Source organism: Orbicella franksi, chromosome 9 (assembly GCF_964199315.1).
Source record: "Orbicella franksi chromosome 9, jaOrbFran1.1, whole genome shotgun sequence".
NCBI lineage: Eukaryota > Metazoa > Cnidaria > Anthozoa > Scleractinia > Merulinidae > Orbicella > Orbicella franksi.
Genome location: NC_138153.1, coordinates 1,233,710 through 1,258,943, shown reverse-complemented (window position 1 = coordinate 1,258,943; position 25,234 = coordinate 1,233,710). Strand labels below are relative to the sequence as shown.

Below are 25,234 nucleotides of genomic sequence, written 5' to 3'. Positions count from 1 at the left end.
GCAACAGAATGGCTTGCTATCGGTGTCCGCGTCCACTTAACGGGTGTCCGCTGAATGCAGGTTTACTTTACAGTAAATGTTGGAAGAAAATTTTGGGACTCATGTTGGTGTCCGCTTAATAAAGGGTGTTCCCTTAATATGGGGTCCACTTAATACTGGTTTCACTGTAAGCCATTTCCGGGTTACCTTGTGCCTCTGTTTTAATAAGAGTCCTCATGCAGAATCTTTCATGAGAACTGAGATTCATTTAATTGAAAATGAACGTGCAAGTGAATTTTCATGCGAGTGATTTTGCATGGACTCGTTTTACCACATAGACAAAAGGCATGGCTGTTTGCGGCAATCTGCTTGTACTGTTTAGGAGAATTCGAGAAGGCTGTAGAAACACTCGACTGCCGGTTTGTGTTCCCACAGCATTTCTCATTCTCCCAGACTTCCACTCGTGTTTCTATCACTCGATGGAAACACAGTACGGATGCACGTATTTACATGCACGTGCGTTATTTATCTGTTCGGTTTGTTCAAAAAACGAGCAACGACGCGAAACTATGCTTGCTTCAAAATCAACTTATTATATCAACACCATCAAAACACACTATGGTAAATTTAACATTCGGTTTCCAGCTGTAAAAATTTGGAATGATTTGGATGAAAGTATTAAACACCTCGCCCTTAAAAGTTTCAAAAACAAAGTTAAGTTTAACATCTTACAATCGTTTTGCCAACATTCATGAGTTTTCATCTGGCACTTACCAGTGACTTATTTAATAAAAATGTACTTTATTTCTAGCTTTTTAGTGACTTCCTGATTTATACCGCTTACATATTTATTGCTCTCTCTCCCCCCTTACTGTCTCCTCACTGCTTCCCCCTTTTAAGCTTTATTGCTAACCAACATTTTTTTTTTTATAAATACTATTTACTTTCACTCAGTTTGATTACCTTCTAAGCTATTCTGTTTTGTAACTAAGAGTTTTTCTATTTTGGTAATAAAGCGTGTGTTGTTGTAAAATCACTAGTCTAAACGAGACAGATGAAACCAAGACACCTGAGAGCTTCTACATTTTATTTCTCCACTTGGTAAACTTCATTTAGAAGATTATACAACGTTCATTACTAACACTAGTGAGTTGTTGCGCGACGAACGAGAGATTGCAAAAGAAAGTTACAGATTATAATACATGCACTTTTGCTTCAATTTTCCCCGAACTTACATAAAAAACCCACTCTCAATAACTTACTACACCTGCAAGGGAGAGATTTCTATCTTTGCCCTCAGGGACAGACCAGAAACGCAGCGCGTGACGGCAGAGCACACTCTGCTGCAGGATGCAACTTATAGCATGTAAGTTGCGACATCGACGATGGCAGTTGAGCAATTATTGAGATGAAGCCGCTAGTATGAGGAGTAAGGTGGGGCAAGGGGAAGCTATTGTCTCTACATACCTCACCACCCCTCGTTCTTTGCTATCTTCCAACAAACCCACCAGCTACATGTCATTCGGGTAACAGGATGCATCAAATCAATTGGATTAACTAACGATTTAGTGTTCATTCTTTGGAAACGTCCATATTTTCCATTTTGGCTTCTAAACAACCTTCACTCTGGGCGCCAGCTTTGTTCTTCGACTTCTTCTTCTGTTTCTTCACCTCTGGTTTCTCGTCAATTGGAGCAGGTTTAACGAATTTAATAAAATCCAAACCCTCGGGAAGCAGTGGCTTTAGGACAGGAGGAAGAGCAATTCCTTCCTCTGTTTGGTAATTCTCCAACAGCGCACAAATGGTTCTCGATACAGCGCACATTGTGGCGTTCAACATGTGAACATATTCGGTCTGAAAGATGCATTTAAACATAATAAATACACCGGCATTTTGCAGACTTTCAGAAACAGAGTAATGAGTGCGAGGAATTAAGACTTTTGTTTTTTTTCTGTTTTTCCGTGACGACATAGCCTGCGAACGCAGACGTATTTCCGGCTGTCGCTTGTCTCCGCTGAAAAATAACGTCTGCGAACCCGAGCCAGGAAACGATTTCTCTGACGTAAGAATTTTAAGCCAATCACAGCTTAGCTCAAGTGGCCTCAGAACTACTGCGCGAGGTATTCGCAGCGAGGAGCACTCGAGTGCCATTTTATCATGGAATCTGATTGGCCAAGGAGAAACAAAAGTCATTACGTCACAGAAATCGTTTCCTGGCTCGGGTTCGCAGACGTTATTTTCGGCGGAGACAAGCGACAGCCGGAAATACGTCTGCGTTCGCAGGCTAGTGAAGACGGTAATCATCCCAGATACAGACAAAAATTCCCCAAAAGAACACACTGGGGAGCAGTCTAAGATTACACGTGAGGGTGTTCAGTCATATAGGAGCTGGACCACAACAGAGTCCCTGAACAACACCTTTTGTGGAACTGACTCACAACGTGCGTGTTGTTTACCTTTCCTAGAGAAGGAGAGTCGTTCTCATGCAGTTAACCGAACATGAGAAGGAAGAGGAAAGAAGACAAAACAGACGAAAGTCTTAACAAACTATAGACGTTAGGGAGGTTGCATGTGTTGCTAAGATTGAAATCCCAGCTCTATGGTGGACGTCAGATATTTTCTGTACAACAGGAAGTGTGGTACGACACTACTGAGACAGCTTTTAAAGTACTTGAGAATACTCGTGAATACTTTTACTATGTTGTGATAAAGTGACGACGATAACAAATTAATTAGAAAAAAAAAATTAATTGCACAGTATTGTGTGGTAGTTTTGCCTATAAGCGGCAAATGGTGATGCGGCCAGGAGTCTTCAACAAAAGCTAGAGGTTGGTATACCTGAGCCCCCATTTTCTTGGTCTGTCCAAAACGAACTTGCAATCTTCTTGCTTGGTAATCTGTGCAGTTTGAACAGGAAACTAGTTCACGGAAAGCTCCACTTCCTGGAAACCAAGCCTCCAGATCATACTTCATGGCCGCTGCATTATTCAGCTCACCTGCAGGCAGGTAACGAGGACATAATTATATTGTAAACATGAACCTTGCACTGTGGGACACTACAGCTTCACCTCACAGAAGGCAAGGAAGCGACTAGGAGTATTTCTACACCCCCTTGGGGTTACCCTGGCATTATATTCGCTGGTATCCATTTAAATACCTGGGTGGAGAGAGGCACTACAAGAGTAAAGAACGTACTGTACAAAGGTAACCTTGTTATTTCTTATGATCCAGTTACTGAGCAATTCCGTTGGCTTCTTGTCAGTTGCCTGGTGAGTCAGACGGTTAGCTTGCTCACATACTTCCTGTCCCATCCACCCACACCCCATCCCCCCACCTCAACCAGCCAGTAGCAACTCCTTAGAGACACTCTTCAAAAACTGCCTGCTTAACTTGCACAGCAAATAAACGTTTCTTTAACATTGCTTACCAGAAACTATATTGACTATTCTGTACGGAATTCCCAAGGCCTGATTAAATTCCTCAGCATTGCCAATCATCTCATGGAAAATCCGCCAGGAAATGCCATCATGAGGGGAACAGATAACAAACTGTTCTACCTAACAAGCAAGAGGAAGTTATACTCTCGCAAACTGCACCGTTTTCCATTATTTGTAACTTTCACCACACGAACAAAAAACAAGCAAACAAACAGAAGCAATTTCCACATCAATACATGTACGTACTTGTAACTGTTTACTGTATCAGAAGGGAACGAATCGAAACGAGAGATTTCTGAGAGATAAATAACAGAGGAATAGAACTATTTTCCAAAGTCTGTATTTTAAGAAATGAGCTCTTCGAAAGCCAAAATTTATTTTTTTTCCTTGCATTCACCAACGCTGAACGAGCCCAAACGTCGTCCGTGTAGGAGCTTGGAACTTAGGATCTTCCATTTTACCGACTAATGACTCAACATGCCATCGATATACATAGTTACAATACCGGATACAGCAGCACAAAATTTACAGAAACCACGTATAAGGACAAATGTAGGAAAACAGACGATTCCTTTTCAGGCAATAGATCTTTGGAAAGAACTTCTAACCCATTTTAAAGAACTAAGCGTATTTGCCTTTTCAAAAAAAAAAAGAAAAAAAATTCATTTACTGTCAGCCAATACCCGAACTAATTAATTTTTGTTTTTTTGTTCTCCTTTAAACCAAACTGTAACCTGCAAATTCTTCCTTCATCTCTCCTCTCCTACAATTAGAAATAACAAGGCTGGTGACTAAGTCGAAAACCTAATGGTTCATTTAGCCTCCAGTCTCATTCAGACAGGATTATAACGGTTACCTCACTAGTAAGACATGCTACCTATGTTAAATGAACTAAAAATGTTGTAGTATTCATAATTATAATGAGAAAATAAAGATGTGGTATGTACTCAATTCGTTTTGCAAAATACAGTAAGCGGTGTGGCTCCATCTACACGTACACTGTGGAAACTAATGTTGTCTGGAGGTCAGTTCCCAAGTTACAACAGCGAGTCCATAGTGTCACAACCCACATGGGATACAGACAAAAACAGTTCTTCTTTCTCTGGGAATTCAACCCGATATGCTTAATACATCAAGTTGACAAGACCCAAGAAATTTTGATAGTGCAGAAATTCGAGAAATTCCGATTTTGAAAGTACAGATATACTGTCCTTGCAACGTTCTTTAACATTTTAGTATCAACCCTTTCATCTTTCTAGCAAAGGCAAGTAACCTACAGTATGTGCAGTGGGTCTAACATTTGAGTCTTTGGATTAAATCCTGTAGTGTGACCCGTTCAGTTGAGAGAATCTGAGCAGTACCTTTTTAGTGCCTTCTAGTAAAATTCAGTCTACTTTGGCATATTACTCGAGGTAAAATAACCAGTTTTAAGAGCTGGCTTCTTTCTCATCACAGGGACTCTTAATTGCACAGACCTTTTCAAACTGATGTACCCTGAAGATACCACGTGTGTCCCTTCCATGAGCGCCTGCTTCCTGCCTGAAACATGATGAGAAGCCAGAATATTTCTTGGGAAGTTCGTTAGCAGCCATCCATTCCCCGCGATGAAATGCTGCAATCGGTTGTTCACTAGTTGCAATCAGGTATCTTTCTTCATAGCCTGCCTCATCAGAACCTTTTCCAATAACCTGAAACCATTCAAATCAAAAGGAACAATTCTTATCAGTGTCAAGATGTACTGAGACGTTTGTAACAGGAGGACACAACACTATTGCCGTCTTGGAATACCAGCCCAAGACTGAGAAAAACTGAGAAACTGTAGCACACTCGAAATTTCAGCATGTAAATCGCAAAGATTTAAAAAGGAATGATTTATTGGGTAGTCAGTTAAGAGTTCAAAGTTCACTACACAAAAGACAGGATAATGTGATAATTTTTTTTGTTATACAGATTTTGTTATCAGTGCACCAAGTGGAAATAGCATTGACCTTGTTTTATAAATTGGAATAATGACCATGGGAAATGGTAAGGTAAAACTTTGGATTAATATCCCATCTTATTATCATTTTGTACTTTTAAAAGAGAAAGTCACTGCAAAAAGCTTACCTTTTTTGTCTTCACCTATAGCAAGTAAAAATTCCGCTTGTCCACTCACCGAAGTTTAAGCCTCTGAGGTGCCCGATATCCTGACGAAATTCGTCTCGAAAGAAGCGACTTCGGAGGCCGCCATATTGAAACTGTCTTGGCAGCCAGGCCGTGTTTATGTGACGTCATTCCGTCCGACTCGAAATTGGTGGGAAGAAGAAAACCTTGAACTGACTTGGCAACCCTCACAAGGTCAGCAAAGTCTATTTTTTTCCCAGCGATTATCCACTTCACTATCTACAATGCTATCGTCTCGGAGTTTGAAGCATGTTTGGGCTCAAAATAATATGGCTCGAGAGTAGCCATAACCCAGAGTGGCAGTTAAAAGGCTTGTCGGAGGCTATTTGGACAAAATCTCTCGGACGGACGGACGCCACAAAAACGCAGCCTGGCTGCTGAGTACTATTCAAAATGACGGCAACAACGTTCGAATTTTGAGCTTCTTTGGAGGTGAATTTCACAAGGAAAGCCTGCGCTTTAGAGGCTGAAACTTCGGTGAGTAGCTCACCTCAGTGCAAGGTTTTTGTTAGCGTTGACAAAAGATATACGTTTTTTGGAGTGACTTTCTCCTTTGAAAGCTTCAATGTCATGTACAGTACATTGATTATGTCTCTTGTTGGTCACGCGAGGAGCTGAAATTATGTATTGATATTATAACAAAGAAATTATCACTTTTGGGGCATAACATGCCACTAGCACTAAATAATGCTTTTGATTATTGTCTGCCGATCAAAGAGCCAGTTAGAGTGTATGAAGTGCCACAACCTGTTTTGTCCCTCTGACTAACTTGGTTTTCATTAGCCTAGTTACTAGGTGTATGAACATTTTTACATACCTTGTACAGCTCTTCATCAAATTGACTTAGTTGAGCCACTTCTTGCATAGCTTCCTTCCTCATGAAGAATGGTGTATATAGTGGAACAAACCCCTTCTTGAATAACATACGCGTTGCCAACTGAATGAGGGCCTGCTCCAGGAAAACAAGTGGCCCCTACGACAGAAAAGAACAGACTTTCATTTTTCTGCAAACCACTGTTACAAGTCAGTCAATAAGTCAACAAAGTGTAAGTCAGTGTTCTCCATAGGCAATGGCAACAAAAGTTTCTGTATACTATTTCTGAGCATGCTGGCTACTCTTGAGATAACTATGATTCTTTAAGAAAAAAATTGTAAATGTGGGACATTTTTAAAGTTTCATAAGTAACTTACATCTTTCTATTACCTCTCCATTTTTCCTTAAATTTTCCTTCAATCGAAATTGTAGAAACAAAGTCAAAATCGTGAACAAGCACTCTCGGGTCATTAAGGTCAGCAGTTTATATCTCATGCCAGACTTTATGATCAACTTCTCCTTAAGCTGCTCAATTTGTATGATGTTTTTGGCATTAAGTAAATGCTTCATATGCATCTGATAAAAATCCAAGTAACAAGTTTGGTTTTTCTTGCTTAGGAGAATCTGAAAATGCTTAAGTGTCACCTCCCTGCTGAAAACATTTACCCCTCTCTCTCTCTTCTTCTCCCACCTGAACTTTACTGATTAGTGAATGACCGACCACTTGCAAATCATTTGCATAATCTTATCACCCACTACAACTTGTAACTTGCTATGACAATCACAAGTTAAAAATCAATGCTCATGGCCACTAACAAAATCACAGTTCACAACAAAACACTAGCCATTCACATTCACAGGGGAAAAAAGGCCATTCATGAATCACGAAAATACCCTTTTCCACCCTCAACCCTGGTAAGCCATTTTGGTATTCCCTTCTATTCACATTACAAGCTTACTCCATCTGTCAGCAGATATCAAGTCCTTACATTTTTCAAGATAAGATCCAAAACCTAAAACTTATAAATGCTTATGCCAGTACAGTACATGGTTTTTGTAGGGATGTTTTACACACAGGTATTAAAGAGTCATCTAATTGGGTTTACTTCAGTCTTCTCGTCTGTTATTTCATGTTATTGGGTTAACCTCTTGTTCTCCTTTACTTCATTTTCTTGAGTAGACAGGCTGACTGACAGGGTTAGAATGATAATCAGCAGATGAAGTCAAAGCACTGCACTGAAAATGTGAATGAAATGTGGATTTTTGTTTCCTCTGATTACTCTGGCCTTCACTTTTTAAACTACTTCAATGCATAACTCCCAAACCTACACCAAACACATGTCAGGTTTGCAATATGTGACTTTGGATAGTAAAATCCCTAAGCTTCTATTTTAAGTTAAAATGTTCATTTGTTCCATAATACTGATATGCAAGTTTCTCCATTACAGTTTGTCATGACTGTATCTAACCTTGAGAAAATAACCTCTGCTGCCAGCTACTGAAGCACCTCTCTCTGTATCAACTCCATCCACCATGTATGCCAGATCAACATGAGAGTACTTCTTTCTTATCGTACTGTCACCCCAAGTTCTCTCCACTCTGTTATCATCCTGTCACAACAACAACAGTCATTTCATTTTAAATAACTGCTGTTCCACATTAATATTGCATAGTTCCAGAAAATATCCATACCTGGAGGGAATTTCATCTAAGCTCCCCTCCTCCCCGGATTTCCATTTTTCGAACACAAAAATAACCCCCTACCCCTCCATAATTTGCACAAGTATTATGTACACCTCTCATACCCTCTAGAAAAAATAGTTCTGGCAAGAAAGTGTGTTAAGAGGTAACATATACACTCCAAACACTTGGCTGTCTGCATTGCACGTCACTGCTGTTTATTCTCAATCGATTTTAATATCTGAAGATATACACAAAGAAAACATACCGCAATTTATTTAAACATGCTTTAAAAAAATAGATAGAATGGTAACTTGTCAAATTTCCTTCCTACACGACTAAGTCCCTTTGTAAATGTCGAACAACTTTGGTTGAAGGACTGATAAAATGAATGTGGATGAAATGGACACCACACTTTTATCGTGAACATGATCGCTAACAAACTCACTACGAAAGCCAATTTTGCAGCAAAATTACGTACAAATGGACAGAGATAAACTTGAATAAGTAATTCTCAAGTTTGTGGCATTGCAACATCATTTCTACATTTATAGAGTAACTAATTTTCATAAAACAAATTGACGGCCACTCAACAGCTTTGAAGACCAATGCTAAAACAAACTAAGCTAGTCACCAGTGCTTTTCGGTCCACAAGGTGACTTCATGTAAACTGGTAACAAGTGATAGCAGCCATTTCCATGCAACAGCACCTTCTTCACACTTGTTAGCTTCCAAAGTACTTTTTGAAGAAAGAACATTTATTTCAAATATAATGCGATTCAAATACAAGTATTCAAGTTACTATTTTTCCATGTGAAAGATCTACGGTACTTAGTAGGTAAGAAGGATTTTTGAACAGCTAGATAGATACTTGAATCTGTATTGAATGGAAGTCGAAGGACATCTGGAAACTAAATTGACTGTCCAATCCCCCTCCCCTCTGGAATTTCCTGGCTCTTTGACTCCCCACCCAGCCCCTCCAGAAATTCCAATTTCCTCTGTGGTAGGGGTATGGATATTTTCTGGAATCACACATTGACCCTTATAGGTTTTTCAATTTGTAAAGTGACAACCTGGCATTTTCAACCAAATGATTATTTTGGGTTGCCAGTACCCTTTTTGTTCAAAAATGTTCTTCGTATGTAATCTAATCAGTAATTTTAAGGTTAAAGAGAGCAGCGCTGTCATTAAGTTTTGAGTCATGTGTAGCCTTGATTTTCAAAACCATAACAAAGTTGTTACCTTTTGAGTGTATTGTATCAACTATAAGTCCAGTTCACCCGTAACATCAAGGGCCCAGCAAACATACTCAACCGGAGTGAGTTGAGTGAAGTTTAAATACAGCAAATAATTATATCAATTGTACAGCTTGTTACAATTTACAAATCTGTCTGTTCTCTGCCATTAAAACATGAGCATTTTGTATTTTGAATCAAAAAATAACAAATAAAGGTCTAAATTTTAGACATGTTGAACAACAGACGAGACATTAATCTTAAGTAGCTTTTTAATCAGAATAGCAACCTTGTTTCACCACAAAGACCACCAAACCAACTACTTTGCTGCCATCCATGTAAAACAATCTAATCAAACCCAAAGTACTTTACTACAAGTAATTCATCAAGAGCTATATTCTGGCAAAGTTTGAGGTTTTTTGATATTTTGCACTCCTCCAGGTGAAATTTTGGGATAGCCACTCTTAAATAAATAACTTTAGTAATAATGTTAATAAAAACAAAGAAAAAATAGATCACTTCATTTAGGTGTCAAAGTATTTAGTGCTGTGGTACTAATTGGTAAGGTAGGTAAAGTCTGCATACAAGCTAAGTGTTCCATCAGGCAGAGCTTATCTGGGTTTCTGTAGCATGAAGGGACTAGGAGTATTTCTACTTCCCCCTGGATGGGATGCTAGTCCATTGCAGGGTTACCCCAAGGATTAAATTCATTGATACCCATTTCAACCCCTGGGTAGAGAGAGGCACTGTGAGAGTAAAGTGTCTTGCCCAAGAACACAACGCAACATTCCCGGCCAGGGCTTGAACCCTGGACCGCTCAATCCGAAGATAAGCGCACCAACCATGAGGCCACCCTGCCTCCCCTAATTGGGGAACATTGAAATATGCAAACAAATAAATGTACATTGAACAGAAACTTGTTTAAACCTCTAATCTAGTTACTGTATTGGACAGCAATCTCCTCAGCAGCAAGGAGGTCACCAGGGCTCGACACTAGAGGTAGCCAAGTAGCCACAGTCTACAGTAGTAGAAATTTAGGTTTGGCTGGTACATGTAGGTTTTCGATCTCCACTAGCCACTTTGGCTAGTAAACAAAATGAAATTAACCAAACTAGTTTCTGTCTTTCTAATGGAAGACAAACACAAACAAAAACAAGGTCAGAATTTCATAGTGGATGTACATGTATCATGTTACCGGGCATCTGCTGTTCAGCATATACCCAAATTTAAATTTGTTTACTTTTCTCTGTGCAGTACGTGAACGGGTAACTGAACATGTTATCATGTTGAAAAAAATATTTGACAAATGAGACAGCATTTTCTGAAAGCACGCATCAATGTTCTTTTTTGCTACGGAATTAGTAAAACAAAACATGAGCTTCCTGATAAAATCATGAGCAAAATTGTGCAAAACTGTAAAGGGATAACGGGTGCTTACCATTGACCAGTCAGAATGAACTGGTTGGGATGACTGTTGAACAGTGGTAAGGGTTTTTCCAAGATCACCAAACCAACCGAACGAGACATCAGCGCTTACCATTTGCACTTCAACTCCTCACTAATTATTGTTTTCGGCTAATGAGAGACTGGAAACTGGAAATTTACCAAATGGTAAGGAAATTTCCTTCATTTTGTTCTGAATGGAAAAAAGGGACTACCTCTGGAGGTAGCCTACAATTTCTGAATGGATTTTCTGGAAAATTACTGTTCCATTTGACTTTCAACCAAAATTTCCAGATTCTGTTTGCTAGATGGTAAGCACCCAACACTTCATTAAGCGTAACAACACACGGGTGATTTGTCGTTGTATGCATACTGACAAAACTTACCAAGTGCTACAGAAATAATTAGATGAGAAAGATTTATTTCCTTTGACATTTATTAGCAGTTGAATTTTGCCAATGCTGCTTTTGAAACAGTTCAAATTCTAGGGCACCTGTCTGTACTGAAGTCTCAACAGTTTTTACAATGACATCTTCGGGTCCTGAATTTTTCAAAGGAAGTCTCAAACAAAAACAGAGTCCTGAAGGTCTTTTCGGAAAATTGCTGGACTTTTCTTTGTGATCTTTCAGCCTGAGAGATTTGATTAGAGGAAAACACGAGGCCACTAGACAAAATCAAAACCGGTGCAATTCGATGATAAATTGTTCTGCTGCGGTTAACGTTACCAGTCAAGCATAGCTATATCTTGTTGTTTTGTTATTAGAACTGGTTTAAGTACAATGTAATTACCAACATACAGTAAGCCTGCATTGTGTTTTCAAGCCTTGTTAGTAATTCTGATGTTGTTGAATCTAGCAAAAAAATGCTTGGCTAGTAGAAAATGTTTTTGGCTAGTAACATCTAAGTTGTTACTCTAGAGCCACTAGGCTACTAAGTTGCAAAGCTGTGTCGAGCCCTGGGTCACCACGGCAACTGAGCCACAGCCCACCTCCAAGGCACCTGTCAGCACAACACTGAGAGAACTAGTGAGCAAAGCTAGCAATATTACATTGCTTGCTACAAGCAATGTAAGGAAAGCACATGGCAGTGCCCCTACAAACCTCCCTGGAGCCCCAACATAATACTAGTGAAGCCACTGCGCGCATTGTCTAAGTTTTACCCTTGCCTAAATTCCATTTAGCCCCACTAAAAATCCCAGTGGTGGGAGGCTGCTCTAGCTCTGTTCCAGGATGGCATGTGAGGTAATCAGCCTAACATGATCACATTTTAAGTTCCGTAACATGCTACAACATACATTGTGAAAGTAATAATAATAATAATTTACCAATTTATATAGTGCATATTTACATATTCTGATCAACAGCACTTTACAATCACCATAAAAATAAAATAAAGATATAAATTACAAAAATACTTCTTAAAAAGATAAGTCTTAAGTCGAGATTTAAAACTGTCAAGTGATGTTGCTTGACAAAGTTCTACAGGTAGGCCATTCCAGAGTTTCGGAGCTGCTGCTGAAAAATGATCTGGCTCCCAGTGTTGTAAGCATCTTTCCCTTGAGAAAGAGAAAGATGTTTACATTACAACAGGTACCATGCTTTGTGTTCAGTTACATACCTCATCATTACTAACAGGAACTGATTCATGCAGAAGATTTCCAACTTCAAATAGTTTCTCATTCCTCAGCTGTTCTACATTAACCACCTCCTCATTACACTTGGCTATATTTCCATCAATTAGTGTTCGTACATTCTTGATTTGGGATACAGTAAGACCCTGTGTGAAAGAAAGCATGATTTCCACATTTTCATGTTGTTTCTTCCAAGGGATTTGTGTCAGTAAGGACCCTAACAAGATCTTTATAAATTCTTGCCAAGATGCTCAAAGATCCTTAATATCCTTGCCATCATTTGACAGTAAGGATCTTGAGGGACCTTCAAGAATCTTCAACTTTCTTGCCAGGATCTTCAGGGATCTCCAAACATTTTGCTCAAAAGATCTTGTCAAGATCTTTCATTTAAGGATCTTTACAAGATCTTTGAAAGATCTTTATCTTTAATGATCTTTAGATCTTTAGAAGGTCTTACTAGTACGTGTCTCCACCGGGGTAGTTATGGCAACGTGAATGGCAAAAAAAAAAGTTTTGTTTTCAATGACAAGTTGGTGGCTACGTTAAACCAAATCAGTGATTTGAAGTCAATGATTTTTTGCCAGTTTTGAATGCTGGGCATTTTGATTTAGGATTTCAAACTTCCCACATGCTGCCCTGTTTAATTGTGCAAAGCTCGATTGGAAACTATTTATAACTGTTTACAATTCATATCCTGGATGAAGTTGTACAGTCCCGATGAGAAATCTCCTTACATGTATGTAGTTTCCACATTGAGATCACTGACTGCACAATGATAATAAATTACCATAAAGTAGACATGGCAATGCCCAGGTGATTTAAACTGAAAACCAAACACTTTGCTTTTGAACTACCTACAAGTAAAGGGATATCAACTTAAAGTCCAAGATCACTTAAGGATGGTGCCTACTTTTGTTAGTGCGCATATTTCTGCTATTGCTTTCCACACATCACGCAAGGTATGGTTTAAGCGTCATGCGTGCGCTGGGTTTACATTGATGCAATCAACTACGCTACCAATTACACAACTAAAAGAAAGCAAAATTTTCCTACTGTGACCAAATCAAGTTTAATGAACCTGTACTTACACCAGGAACACCAAAATAGCAGCATATCGATAACCACTAAATGTTAACGTCTTCTAGCTGAAAAACTAGCTGTCATCTGTTCAAAATTATACTGAAATCTAACTGTAAACATGTACCTGCAGATGGTGTAGTGCACGCGCAAAACAAGTGCAAAATACAAAAATGTTTTCCTTACTGGGGAGGTGACTGGAAAAAAATGTAACAGCACCAAAAAGCTTTCAAAAAGACCAATAACTTTCAAAAACGTGTGGTTACCTCCACATTTTATGTTATGAAATGGAAGAGGCAAGCCTACTATATTTACCCGTATATAATGCGCCCATGTAGAATACGCACCCTAGTTTTTGACCACTTTTAAAAAAAAAAATCACAACCAAAACCATGGCTGAATCCTCACATTTTTTTTATTGATTTAATCTTAACTAGAACTTGAAATTCACATAGGCATCTACAACAATATACTATTTGCTTCTTCACTGTAGTTATCACACGTAAGACTTATTTACAAACTTTGATGTGACTTACAATTATTTGTGTTTTCTATTCAATAAAATGCTTCTACAAATGCGATAATCTTGAAATAGTTTGACCTAAACTCACAACTGATATCACCAAATTTAAATTACCTAACAAACATTCTTAAGCTTATAAAACATACTTTGTACTCACAGTACTTTGGGAAGCTAGCGTTCAGTAGCATTTTGATGTGTTCGAATGTTCTATGTCTTTTAAACAATAAAACCTTCAAAATCTGACTCAGAGTCTGATGCAAATAGTTCTTGGACGAAAGAATCGTCAAGTTCAACAGTGTCCTCAGTTGAATTATACACTAAATCATCTTCTGTTCCATCCATATTATTCGTGATGCCACATTTCAGGAAAGAGGCAGTGATCATTTCTGCTGGAATCTCGTTCCATGCTTGCATAATCCACAAACAGATGAGTTCTTCTGAAGGCTTCTTTTGTCGCCCAGTTGCCGTAACTTCATGGATTCCATCAGCCATCCACTGCATCCATCTTTTTCTGACTCCATCTTTAAACGGCTTGTTTAAAGGTACATCGAGGGGCTGGAGAATTGATGTTAACCCGCCCGGAATAACAGCAAGATCAGTGTTCTCTCGTTTGAACGCTGCTTTCACGGTGTCTGTCACATGGGCTTCAAAAGTGTCATAAACAAGCAGGCTCTTTCTCCTCCCTAGGCCACCCTGCCGCCTACGCCATGCTTTCTTGATCCAAACCTTCATCTGCTCTGAATCCATCCATCCTTTCTGCTGGGCTGAAACAACGACTCTGTGTTGGTTGTTGATCTTTGGGACAGTTTCTCTCTTGAAGATGACCATCGGCTTTATTTTTGAACCATCCCTGCAGCACGCCAATACGACTGTAACTCGATTTTTCTCATTTCCTGTGGTGCCGACTTTGATGGTTTTCTTGCCCGTGTTACTGATCGTACGGTTTGGTGGCATGTCAAAAGTGAGTGGAGTTTCATCCATGTTAGCAATGAGATGGAGTGGGTAACTGTGTTCTTTACGGCGATCAATGATAGAGCGATGGAATCTGACAATCTTCTCTTTGTAATTGGCTGGAAGACATTGTGCCACGGTTGTTTTTTGTCGAAGTGACAGAGCATTCCTCTTCATGAAGTGTTGACACCAGTGATTTCCAGCCTTGAATTGTCCTTCAGGAATGTTGTACTTCTCATCCTTTGCAAGTTCAAGGGCTTTCAGTTACACTAGGGATGGCAGAATGGCATGACCATTGTTTCTCTTCTCGGTGATCCAAGCCAGCAGATCGATCTCCAACTCTGGCCATGCAGCTCTCTGTCCGCGGTTCCCACACTTCAGTCATGGCATCTTCTCAAGGTTTTCTTTACTTTTTTGCCAAAGCCTGACATTGCTCTCGGAAACACCGAACTCCTGTTCAGCAGCACGATTTCCATTCTGCTCTGCGAACTGGATAATTCTTAACTTGTCGGACAGAGGGTAACTTTGACGTTTTGCAGCAGTAAGTTTTGTTGCCATATTGCAGTTCAGATTGCTCGAGGTTGACACTCTCACATGTCGTTTTACTTATCAGCTGTTTCTTAAATACTCAGTTTAATTTATTCATGGATCAAAATTGAAAACTTTCAATTGGTAGTTTATTTTACCATGTCAATTAAAAACAAATTACTACAAAGCTTTTGTGTTTGTTTTCCTTTTATCTTATGCTAATGAGATGCGATGCGATGCGATGCGATCCCTGTATAATATGCACTCGAAATTTGAAGGTTAATTTCATGGAAAAAAAGTACGCATTATACACGGGTAAATACGGTATTCAACACGTGATTAGTTTCTGGTTGTGAGCAAAAGGTATTTAGACTGTATTTTGGCTGAACCAGAGGAAGGGTGTCAAAGGCGCTAAAAGCGCTGTTGCAACGATTTTGTTACTAAAAACATACAGTACCATTTACCATTTACCATGCAGTTTTAAGATCTTTATAAATGTGTTTGCTTTTCTGTTTGTAAAGGCGAATTCGAAGGAAATCTCTGAAGAAATAGCCTTTCCTTCTTTTTTCAGAAAATGCTGATGTCAGCATTTTTGTTGAGATTCAAGGCTAAGTATCTTGAAAAAATGCATGGCTACCCCAATTTTCCTTTGTGGATTCCAATAGCCCTTGCAAAGGTCTACTTTTCCGCATAGTTCTTACCTGGCACAAAAACCTTTGTATTTACAGTACCACCTGAAAGTATTCACCCATTTCCCGCATTCTCGCTATGGGGCCTCCACGCGTCTTTCCCGCACTCGACCCCATCTTTACCTAGGTAAACCTGAGGACGGTATTCGTCCTGCTGCAGCAACATTTGGATGAGGTATTACCTCGATAAAGAAGACACCTCAGGTTTGGATAGCATTTTGTTTTCTGTTTCTTCATGACAAAGCATGCTTGAATGCTCAGTCTTGAACCTCTGCATTTTCATCGCAAAGAAGCATTTGATAAAGCCGATCAGTCATGTCAGTTACAAGATTGATAACACAAAAAAAATTGGTAGCTGCATTGTGTGAACTTCCCCAAAAATATCTGTAACTTGGTAAAATATATATGTAGTGTCTCAGTACTTAAGCGCTATGTTTTAAAAGCATTCCATTTTGCCATGAAGAACGTGACAGAGCATATGTTCGCCATCTGATTTCAAGTCCACACATCATGCAAACGACTGGGAAACGACTAAATGCTAAAGGCCGGAATGGCTCTGAAATTCAATTTGAAAGAAAAGAAAGCGGGGCAATACATTTAACTTCAATTCCAATTTATTTTGTTGCCACAATACCATTCGTACTTCTCTGTTTATATGTGCTGCCCTTTGTATCGGGCAGTTACAAAACCGGGTCAACTCTGACCGCTGATTTAAGTAAAAACGGCAATTGCTGTTTATGCTGTGTTCTTGTATACATGTAGCTGTTATCGAATCAGCAATCCAAGTTTTTCTGGTCAAAGTTTTGTCTCTGGTTCCTTGCAGCTGATCGAGATTGAATGCAATATTTGTGGAACCTGCTTCAAGTTCAAACATTTTCTCAGGAGACCAAACCATGAATAAGAGAAACCTTCATCGGCTTTTTTATATCTACCTGTTTAATTACAGCACCCCAAAGATAACATAACTTAGCACAAAATGAAAGCAAGAACAGATCACAAAACCAAACCGTCATTAATTTACCGCTCAGCTCGTTTTGCTTGAGTGCGTCGGTGACATGTCAGTGACATGTGATCAAAACATACGTGAAAGTACATTGTCAAACGAAAGTCTCCTGCTTTGAACATGGTCTGCACTTCAGAGTATGTAAAATTAAGAATCTTAGCTCTTTTTAGACTAAATTTCAAAGTGTGTCAGGTTGTGCGTGAACTGAGTCATGAAGGGATTAAAATCACGCGGAAAACGGTCGGGAAGTTCTTCAAAAAGTTCAGAGATGAAGACTTTGTGTTGTACAATTTACCATGTTGTGGCCGCCACTACTGGTAATAACTACACGCTCCAGTTTTTAACCCTTGAGTTTGTGAAGACGACTTGAATTTAGTTAGATCAATTTATAAACTCGTGAGTGTTTTGCAAATTGAGGAAACCTATCAGTCGATCAATTATTAGATATAGTTAAATGAAATTTAACATAGTTAACGACTAGGAGCTAGTCTGGTCAGTAGCGCTTTTATAGGCGGTTTTTAGTGTCTTGGCCGTCTGTGAGCGTTTGGTTAGCGTTTGGTGCGTTTTGTAGCATTTGATATAGTTCAATGAAATTTTACATAGTTTGTGACCAGGAGCGAGTCTGGTCAGTAGCGTTTTTGTAGGCGTTTGTTAGTGCCTTGGCCATCTGTTAGCGCTTGTTTAGCATTTGGTGTGTTCTGGGGTTCTGTGATGTTTGCAACAGTCATATGGTCATGAGAGCCCTGGGGCTGACATTGTCCAGCGGTGTATTTGGTTAGTACATGTGTTGTCATCCCATGTGCTCACAGTGTGTTCATTGCTCTGTTAGCATGGCGTTGTGGATTGAATTATAGTTTAGTGGTTCTCAGCATTCCCTCCCTATCCCCCCCTTTCTTTTCAGCATTTTTTTTCCACCAATGCCATCTGGCTTGAGTGTGACGGGTGCCTGTAGGGGGCTTGGCGCGGGGGGCTCGTGACTTGGTTGCAGGTTGGGCAGGCCAGTCGGGTGTTCTAGCACCTTAGGGATGTGACTGCGGTTGCAGCCCCCAGGCTTCGTAGGCACCTTCCCTCCACTAGCGACTTGGGCGTTAACTGCTTTGTAATTCGTCAAATTACTTTGTGGCAACCAATGAAATTTGCCTGGTCCCATGGTATACTTACCGCTAAATTTGGGGGATGGGTAATGGACTGAATTGTGAATGAGACGCTGGATAAACAATCGTCAAAATAGTTTTTGGCATGTGATATCTTGTAAGATATATCTTGGCCACTGTCTTCATTGAGAGCTCAGTGAGAAAGTAACAACCTTCGTAAGTGGTCGCGATAGGCTTGTTATTTGGCTTGTTACAATTCTAATCAAAATGTTGGAAAAAGCTCAAAAATTGCTTTGCCGACAAAAGACATGCTGCTATTTTTGAATTGAATTCCACGGTTTTTTGGAAGTAAGGGTTATGGTATGTAGTAATCTACGCATTTTTTGGTATCAACTGTTTTCTTTTTTATCTTTTACCTTTCAAAGAGTTTCAGTGTGTTCGTAGTTTCTCCCGCTTCGTTTTTCTGAATCTCCAGATGTTAGAATCATACCCGTTTGATTTCCACTGATTCCGACAGAGAATTAAAAGGGTTTTTCCGAGCAGCGACTGCTCTTTATTCCTGATGGCATTCAGCTCATGTAATCTTCCTTTAGACAAAGATTCCTACAGGGAAATATATTATTCACCTTTATACAATTGATCAAAAGGAGAAGCGAAACCATTCACCACTTTTGGCTAATAGATTTTTTTTAAACATTTTGTGTGACCTTTCACGGAAAACAAAAGATGCTACATGTCTGATTTCCACTGATTCCTGACCTCTGTTGTTTCCAAAACTAAGTCCCGAAGTTGCATTACTACTTTCAATGCATCAATTTTAAGATTAAAAAAAAATGAACTAGATGACAAACAGTTACATTTTTACCTGAAATTGGTAACGTTTGGTACGTGTAGCCACAATTGCGGATCAACGCATTGTTGATTATGGCAGGCTCCAACCAGTTGCCGTTCTAATCAAGTGACCTTCGAAACCCTGTGAATCCTATTAAAAAGGCTATGAATAGTGTCGTTAGAGTTCGTAAGAGGGCTTACTACTAGTCAGCACATGTACATTTCGAAAGAGCAAAACAAACTAGAGGATAGGCATTTACATGTTAACCATTCGACTTTCCATCGAACGTGTTTCTTGACTCCAGATTATGATGGAGTTTACAAGCAACGTTGATGAAAAAAAGCCACTCTACTTGATACACATACATTACTTCCCCGAGGTATTACCTCGTCTGTTTTGCTGCGGTATTTTTTCAATTGCTGTCGCACTCGTCTTTACCACGGTGCTACATATTTTCACCCGCAGTGGACGCGAGGTGGGAGCATGTGGCAAAGACAAGGTTTTGCTGCAACCTGATGGGTCCATGGTTTCAGGTGGTACTGTAGTAGGCACTGTCCTTAAGCACATGTATACTTTGGAACTTAAACTGTTTTTCAGCCAAGACTAAATAGAATAGAATTATAGAATTTCAAAGGTGTTGGTATGTGGTTTGTTTTCTCTTTTAGGGTTTCAACATTGGGCATTTGGCCAGAAAGAGAAAAAACAAGGTCAATTCGGTAGACCTACATGTAAGAAGACTGTAGTTTCTCAATAATTGTAAGAATTTTGTGGTAGAAAGAATTGACAAAGAGGGAACTAAAGAGACCTGACAGACAGTTGTTCTTGATTCAACGTCTCATGCTCACTGTTCCCAGATTCCTTTACAAGGTTGTGAACCAAAAATTAGTGCATTTTCCCTTATTTCAACAACAGGATTACAATATTGAGCATTAAGGCAAATCAAAAACTTTTTGCGTGGAAAAAAGATACATACATATTCTTAGAACTACAGTAGCTGTTAACAAGTTGTACAAAATGCACCTCTAACATTTCTGGAGTTATGTCCTCTAAGCCATCAACTATATTTTTAGGCAGCTCTTCACTGTCACCCACTGGCTCTTTACGCTGCAATACAACAAGAGATCAAATAACTATTAAAGGTGAACACTAGTTACATGTAACAAATAGATTCCATGTTGCTGTGTATCTGCTCAATAACAGATCACAGATGACATCAAAATGTGGTAACAACAAAGTGGCACACAAGGTGATAGCCGAGTGTGTCACTGAAGAGACACCTGGCAACAACATGGAATCTACTTGTTTTATATAATAGAGAACCAAAAAGAATGTTTATGACATTATCTATGCATCTGTCCTCCAACAGATCATAAGACAGTAAGAACCAATCGAAATGTGCAAATAATTTGAATTATTATATACTAAATAATTTGACTTAAATATTTAACAAATAAAGAAGCCAAAGCTGTGTATTACACTGTGATAGAACATGACGGCATTTGAGAACACGAGGGAAATGTAGAAAACACAAGCTGTAGGCAGGTGTTTTCTACATTTCTTGAGTGTTCTCAAATGTATGGAGTGTTTTATCACAGTGTAATACATGTCTTAGGCTTTTTCACTTGGTTTATGATATAAAGGTAATGTGTCAAAAACCAATAAGACATGCTTTTTCTATGTTTTATGCCGAGATAAAACATGGGTTTTTAACCAATCAGGGTGTGTACAGCGTCCTATCTATAACATAATAAATAATAAATACACAAACGATCCTCCAGTTTTCAAAATGGCACTCTTTCTCTTAAGTCCCCGCTTTCTTTTCAGACAGGATTTTACAATTTATTGCATAATCAACTGACATTAAGAGCTTGCACATGTAAGTAAACAATGTAGGGACATACGCACAAATAGTGGAGATTCAAACTTATTTTTCGTTCAGAATTTTTTACATCATTTTTGACAGTTGATTTCTTTAATATGGACACCATAGAATGGAAATGAAGTGTGCATAGAGAGGTCAAGATATGACACCATTGTTATGGCTAAAAATAACAGCATAAAGACTTTATGCTGTTATTTTTAGCCACTTAAGTCAAAACTGATCAAAAGTTAAGTCTTTAACATGCACGTAAATTGTTGCATAGAAATTAGATGGACACCATTACATGTTGTTCAAGACAGTGACAAAACTCATTGGTGTTTCAGCAGAGAACGTACATGTAACAACAACACCAACAATGTATTTACAGTACCTCATAAAAATAGAATATTTCTAATAATAAGTAATAATTTTTTATTTGAGGAAAACAAACAGAGCTGATGTGCACCTAAAAAAACTATACAAAGCTAAACTAGTCAGGCACCCATTTAATAATACAATGCAATCAGTCTCCAAAGAACTAGTCAGTCTCAATGATAAAAGGTGATAACAAATGCTACTTTTAAATATTGTACGTGTACATGTATGCATAATAGAACAACAGCTTAAGTTTGATATTTCTATCCTTCTATTTTTAAAGAAAGAAAACACAACATAGTATATATCATCGACAATTCAGGAACTTGTTACACATTACTGTCATGAAAATAAAAGGATTATAAAAATGGCTCTGCATACAGTTCACAGGCTTGCACATCATCTAGCTTAAATTTCAAGACCACTGAACCATATCAAAACATGACTTGCAATTTCTGAAAATAATAAACTCTTCTGAATTTTCTTTGACAATCGACACAACTATCTTGTTCCTTTCAATATACATTTTGAAAATTTTGAAGTTTCGACTTTATTTTCCCACTTTTGTGCACCGACAAAATTGCTACAAAATGCTCTTTAAACCATAACCTGGTCATTTTTGAAGCATTACTATAATTCAGGGAAATAGAAATGATGTTCAAAATAAAGATAAAACAGTAAAATCGGTCTGCGATCCTAAGAAAGAGCCTCAGAAATGGACCAAGACAAGAAAGTTCGACATGAAATTGCAAGCTAGGCATCTGTGATTACCAGATGCTGAAGAAACATATGGTTTGTAAGTCATTGCAGATATTGTTTTTGGAGGGGAGTCATCTTTCTGGGTGAGTGAAATTTACACTGGGTGAGTGCAGTTTAATTAAGAGTAACTTGCCCAAATAGCGAGTGCTGTCAAAATATAGTTTCCAACTCTGTTCATGATCAAATATAAAAATGATGGCTAGATTTGCAATGGGTTCACTCTGAATTCAAGCAGATTCAAGGTTGCAGAGTGAGTGTCTGTCTATGAGTACTTTAGTTCACTTTAATATACAGTAGCCTGCAAACAGACTCTTCACAAGGTAACTGAAAGAAGGAGAAGAAAGGGGAAGAAGAGCCTGCCTGCGCTGCTTTGAATTCTGAATTGGTGCATCCAAATTTTGGATGCAAAATACTGATATTTAACTGAGATTAATATGTTGTCATGGTGACATTATCCAACTGTGATTGGCTTCTGTTTAGTAAAGCAAAATGATGGCCTACAGAGATGAACTGTTGTGCCAAAATTTAATCTCCTTTGAATTTGAAGGTTGAGCAATGCAAGGCAATGCGTTGGCTTCCCAGCTACAGTAGAAAGAAACGATGACTTGCTGTCTTACACAGGATTCACTAAAAGTCTTATTTTGCAACTCTTTGTTTTTGTGGCTGAAATGAAATGCCATGTTAGTTGTCTGACCTTTTCACAGCAGTTGTGATTTACAGTATTAATAATAATAATTTATTATTACAGTAGTAATAATATCTTTTCTCTTCCTGCACACAAAACCCATCAAAACCCTTCTTGCCAGATAAAACAGATTTTTGTGGACACAATTTTCAGTGAGGTTTAACAACATTGGCTTAGATTTTCTTTCTTTACATATTAGCCATGCAAGGCATATTTTACGTTTGTGGGTAGTTTGAGACTCCTGGCGAAAAATGTGTTAACCATCATACAAAACTATGACAAAGCATGGAATGGATACTGGTATGATTGTCCAACTTTTGCATTTTTAGATGGAGTAGACAGGAAAAAACACGAAAAGCATTTTATGACTGGTTTGCCACAGGCAACCCAGTAATAAAATTTAACGAGATCGACAAATAATAAAGATGATTCTAGAAACCTATCCGAGGAAAAAACTAGTAATACCACCTTTGTATTTGAAAGCAAGTAGTAAAAGACTGAGAAAGAAAATTTTCTTCAAAACTACAAATCTCAACAACATTTCAGCTGTCATACTTGGCTACGTACAAACGTTGCCCACGTGTACAAGAAGCACTATTTGGCTTAAAAGCATTTTGTATACCTTCATCTTTTCGCCGATCTGTTTACTGCATACGTTCTTGAGTTTGTTCCAGTTGTCGGCCGAAAATCGTACTGTTGAAAACATAGCATTGTAAGGCGTAGGCTTCAAATGTCAGCTTTGCTCTTTAATTTGAAAAAATCCATTTAGTTTACCATAAATTATACATCCACAGCTTACATTTCCTCCACTTTGTATCAGCTTCGACGACTTGGTCCACGAGAGTGGTGTCTTTGTATCGCTTGCTCTGATTTTCACGGATTTTTTCGGGGTCGCCACCTTTATCAGCCCTGTATAGGTCGAGATCTAGAACCATTTTGAAGATGGAGAGAGAAAAATGCCTTGGACACCTCAAAGTTACCGGAAAGAACTTCAGCTGATGCAATCTAACGTGAGCGATCCGCATGCCTCGGGAATGACTGGCCGAGTAGTACCTGGGTCGAGTGTTGCCGACAGTCACCCAACTATCCCATAATTAAGGGAACATTAACCGATTCATGCGCGCGCTCGCGCGCGTTGCTAAGGGGGTGAGAAACCAGAAACTGCAAGGGACCGCATACGATAAACCCTGCCAACGTAGGATCTACAAGAGATCTGATCAGCCAAAAGGTGTATGAAGACAAACAATAAACTGCAAGACCGATACTACGTGAAAAACGTTTCGAGACACCAACATGACAAGAACCGATAAAGTAGCGAAGATATTGTCGAGTTATTTGGGCTTACGATAGTCTTCAGTGAACAACACGTGTTTACTTCAAGACGCCATCTTTAATAACCAACATGCATCTCGCACGTAACTAACTTGAACAATACTTCATGTAAGCTAACACAACATCTCCCCCCATTGTTCAAGAGTATCTAGGGAACGAACTGAGCATGAGAAGACTGACAAACAATATGGAATCTTATAACACAGCATCATCTCAAACTAAACCCAGATTCTCTCTAACTTTCAGCGATGGTTTTATAATTCTCTTAGGCCTAGTAGCAAGAATGGGTGTACAGGAGGTACTTGAATGTCTCTCTTTGTAACGGGAATGTCCTTCCGAACAGGTGTTCGCTTTGTCCTCTGCGGGAACCTGGTTCACCATTTGTGTCGGTCGCTCATGTTGCTCCTGCTGATTTGGCAGTGGAGTAAGGTGAATACGGTTTCTTCTCATCGTGCTGGTCGGTGTTTCAACTTTATACGACCGAGGTGTTGATGCTGCTTCAATGACTTTTCCTAACCGCTGAAGGTCCTTGACGAAAACTTCAGTACCCGGTCCAATTGAAGGTAAGTACTTGGCTTTGTGCCTGGTGTTGAACACTGTTTCCTGCTTCAATTTGCTCATGCTTTCTCGTGCACGCAGGTTATCCAAGTCAGGCCACTGTGGGTTCAGCTGGGTGTGGAATAACGGAACGCTGTTCCTAATCTGCCTTCTCATCAGCAACTGGGCAGGAGAGAACTTGCATGCTAGTGGTGTTGAGCGATAGGCTAGTAATGCTTTAGCAGGGTCTTTTTCCTTTGTTAGAAGATTCTTCACAGTTCTAACTCCACGCTCAACTTCTCCATTTGCTTGGGGAAATGTGCTATGCTTGAATCCCCATTCCTTAGCAAAGTAAGAGAATTCTGCACTGTCAAACTGAGGACCATTGTCAGATCGCACTTGTTCTGGGATCCCATGTCTTGCAAATATCGACTTAAGTGTTCTAATGACTTCACTTGACTTTGTAGTCCTCTGCATGGCTGCTACTTCCACGTATCTTGAGAAGTAGTCTATAGCAATAAGGTAGTCAACACCTTTCAGCTCGAAGAGGTCTGTGGCTACGATTTGCCAGGGACGGTCAGGTAAGGGTGTCGTGATAAGCGGCTCA

At 39.1% G+C, this 25,234-nt stretch overlaps 1 protein-coding gene across 1 annotated transcript; it reads right to left on the bottom strand.

The window, feature by feature from the left end:
* Window positions 1-1,025: 1,025 nt before the first annotated feature.
* On the bottom strand, window positions 1,026-23,878 carry LOC145498332 (serine--tRNA ligase, cytoplasmic-like). Its single transcript, XM_081478249.1, has 10 exons — window positions 23,558-23,878; window positions 23,381-23,451; window positions 20,099-20,182; window positions 12,369-12,527; window positions 7,863-8,003; window positions 6,397-6,552; window positions 4,892-5,104; window positions 3,407-3,536; window positions 2,818-2,975; window positions 1,026-1,833 (listed from the first exon to the last, which is right to left on the bottom strand). The coding sequence occupies exons 1-10, from the start codon at window positions 23,781-23,783 to the stop codon at window positions 1,552-1,554; spliced, it is 1,620 nt and encodes a 539-aa protein (XP_081334375.1). The 5' UTR covers window positions 23,784-23,878; the 3' UTR covers window positions 1,026-1,551.
* Between the last annotated feature and the right edge of the window lie 1,356 nt (window positions 23,879-25,234).

Excerpts from the sequence above, each read along its gene's own strand:
- LOC145498332 (XM_081478249.1), bottom strand. The coding sequence starts at position 23,783 with ATGCGGATCGCTCACGTTAGATTGCATCAGCTGAAGTTCTTTCCGGTA. Across the intron at positions 23,452-23,557 it reads TGATACAAAGTGGAGGAAAT|TACGATTTTCGGCCGACAAC; the intron begins GTAAGCTGTGGA and ends TGTTTTCAACAG. Across the intron at positions 20,183-23,380 it reads AGATCGGCGAAAAGATGAAG|CGTAAAGAGCCAGTGGGTGA; the intron begins GTATACAAAATG and ends GTTGTATTGCAG.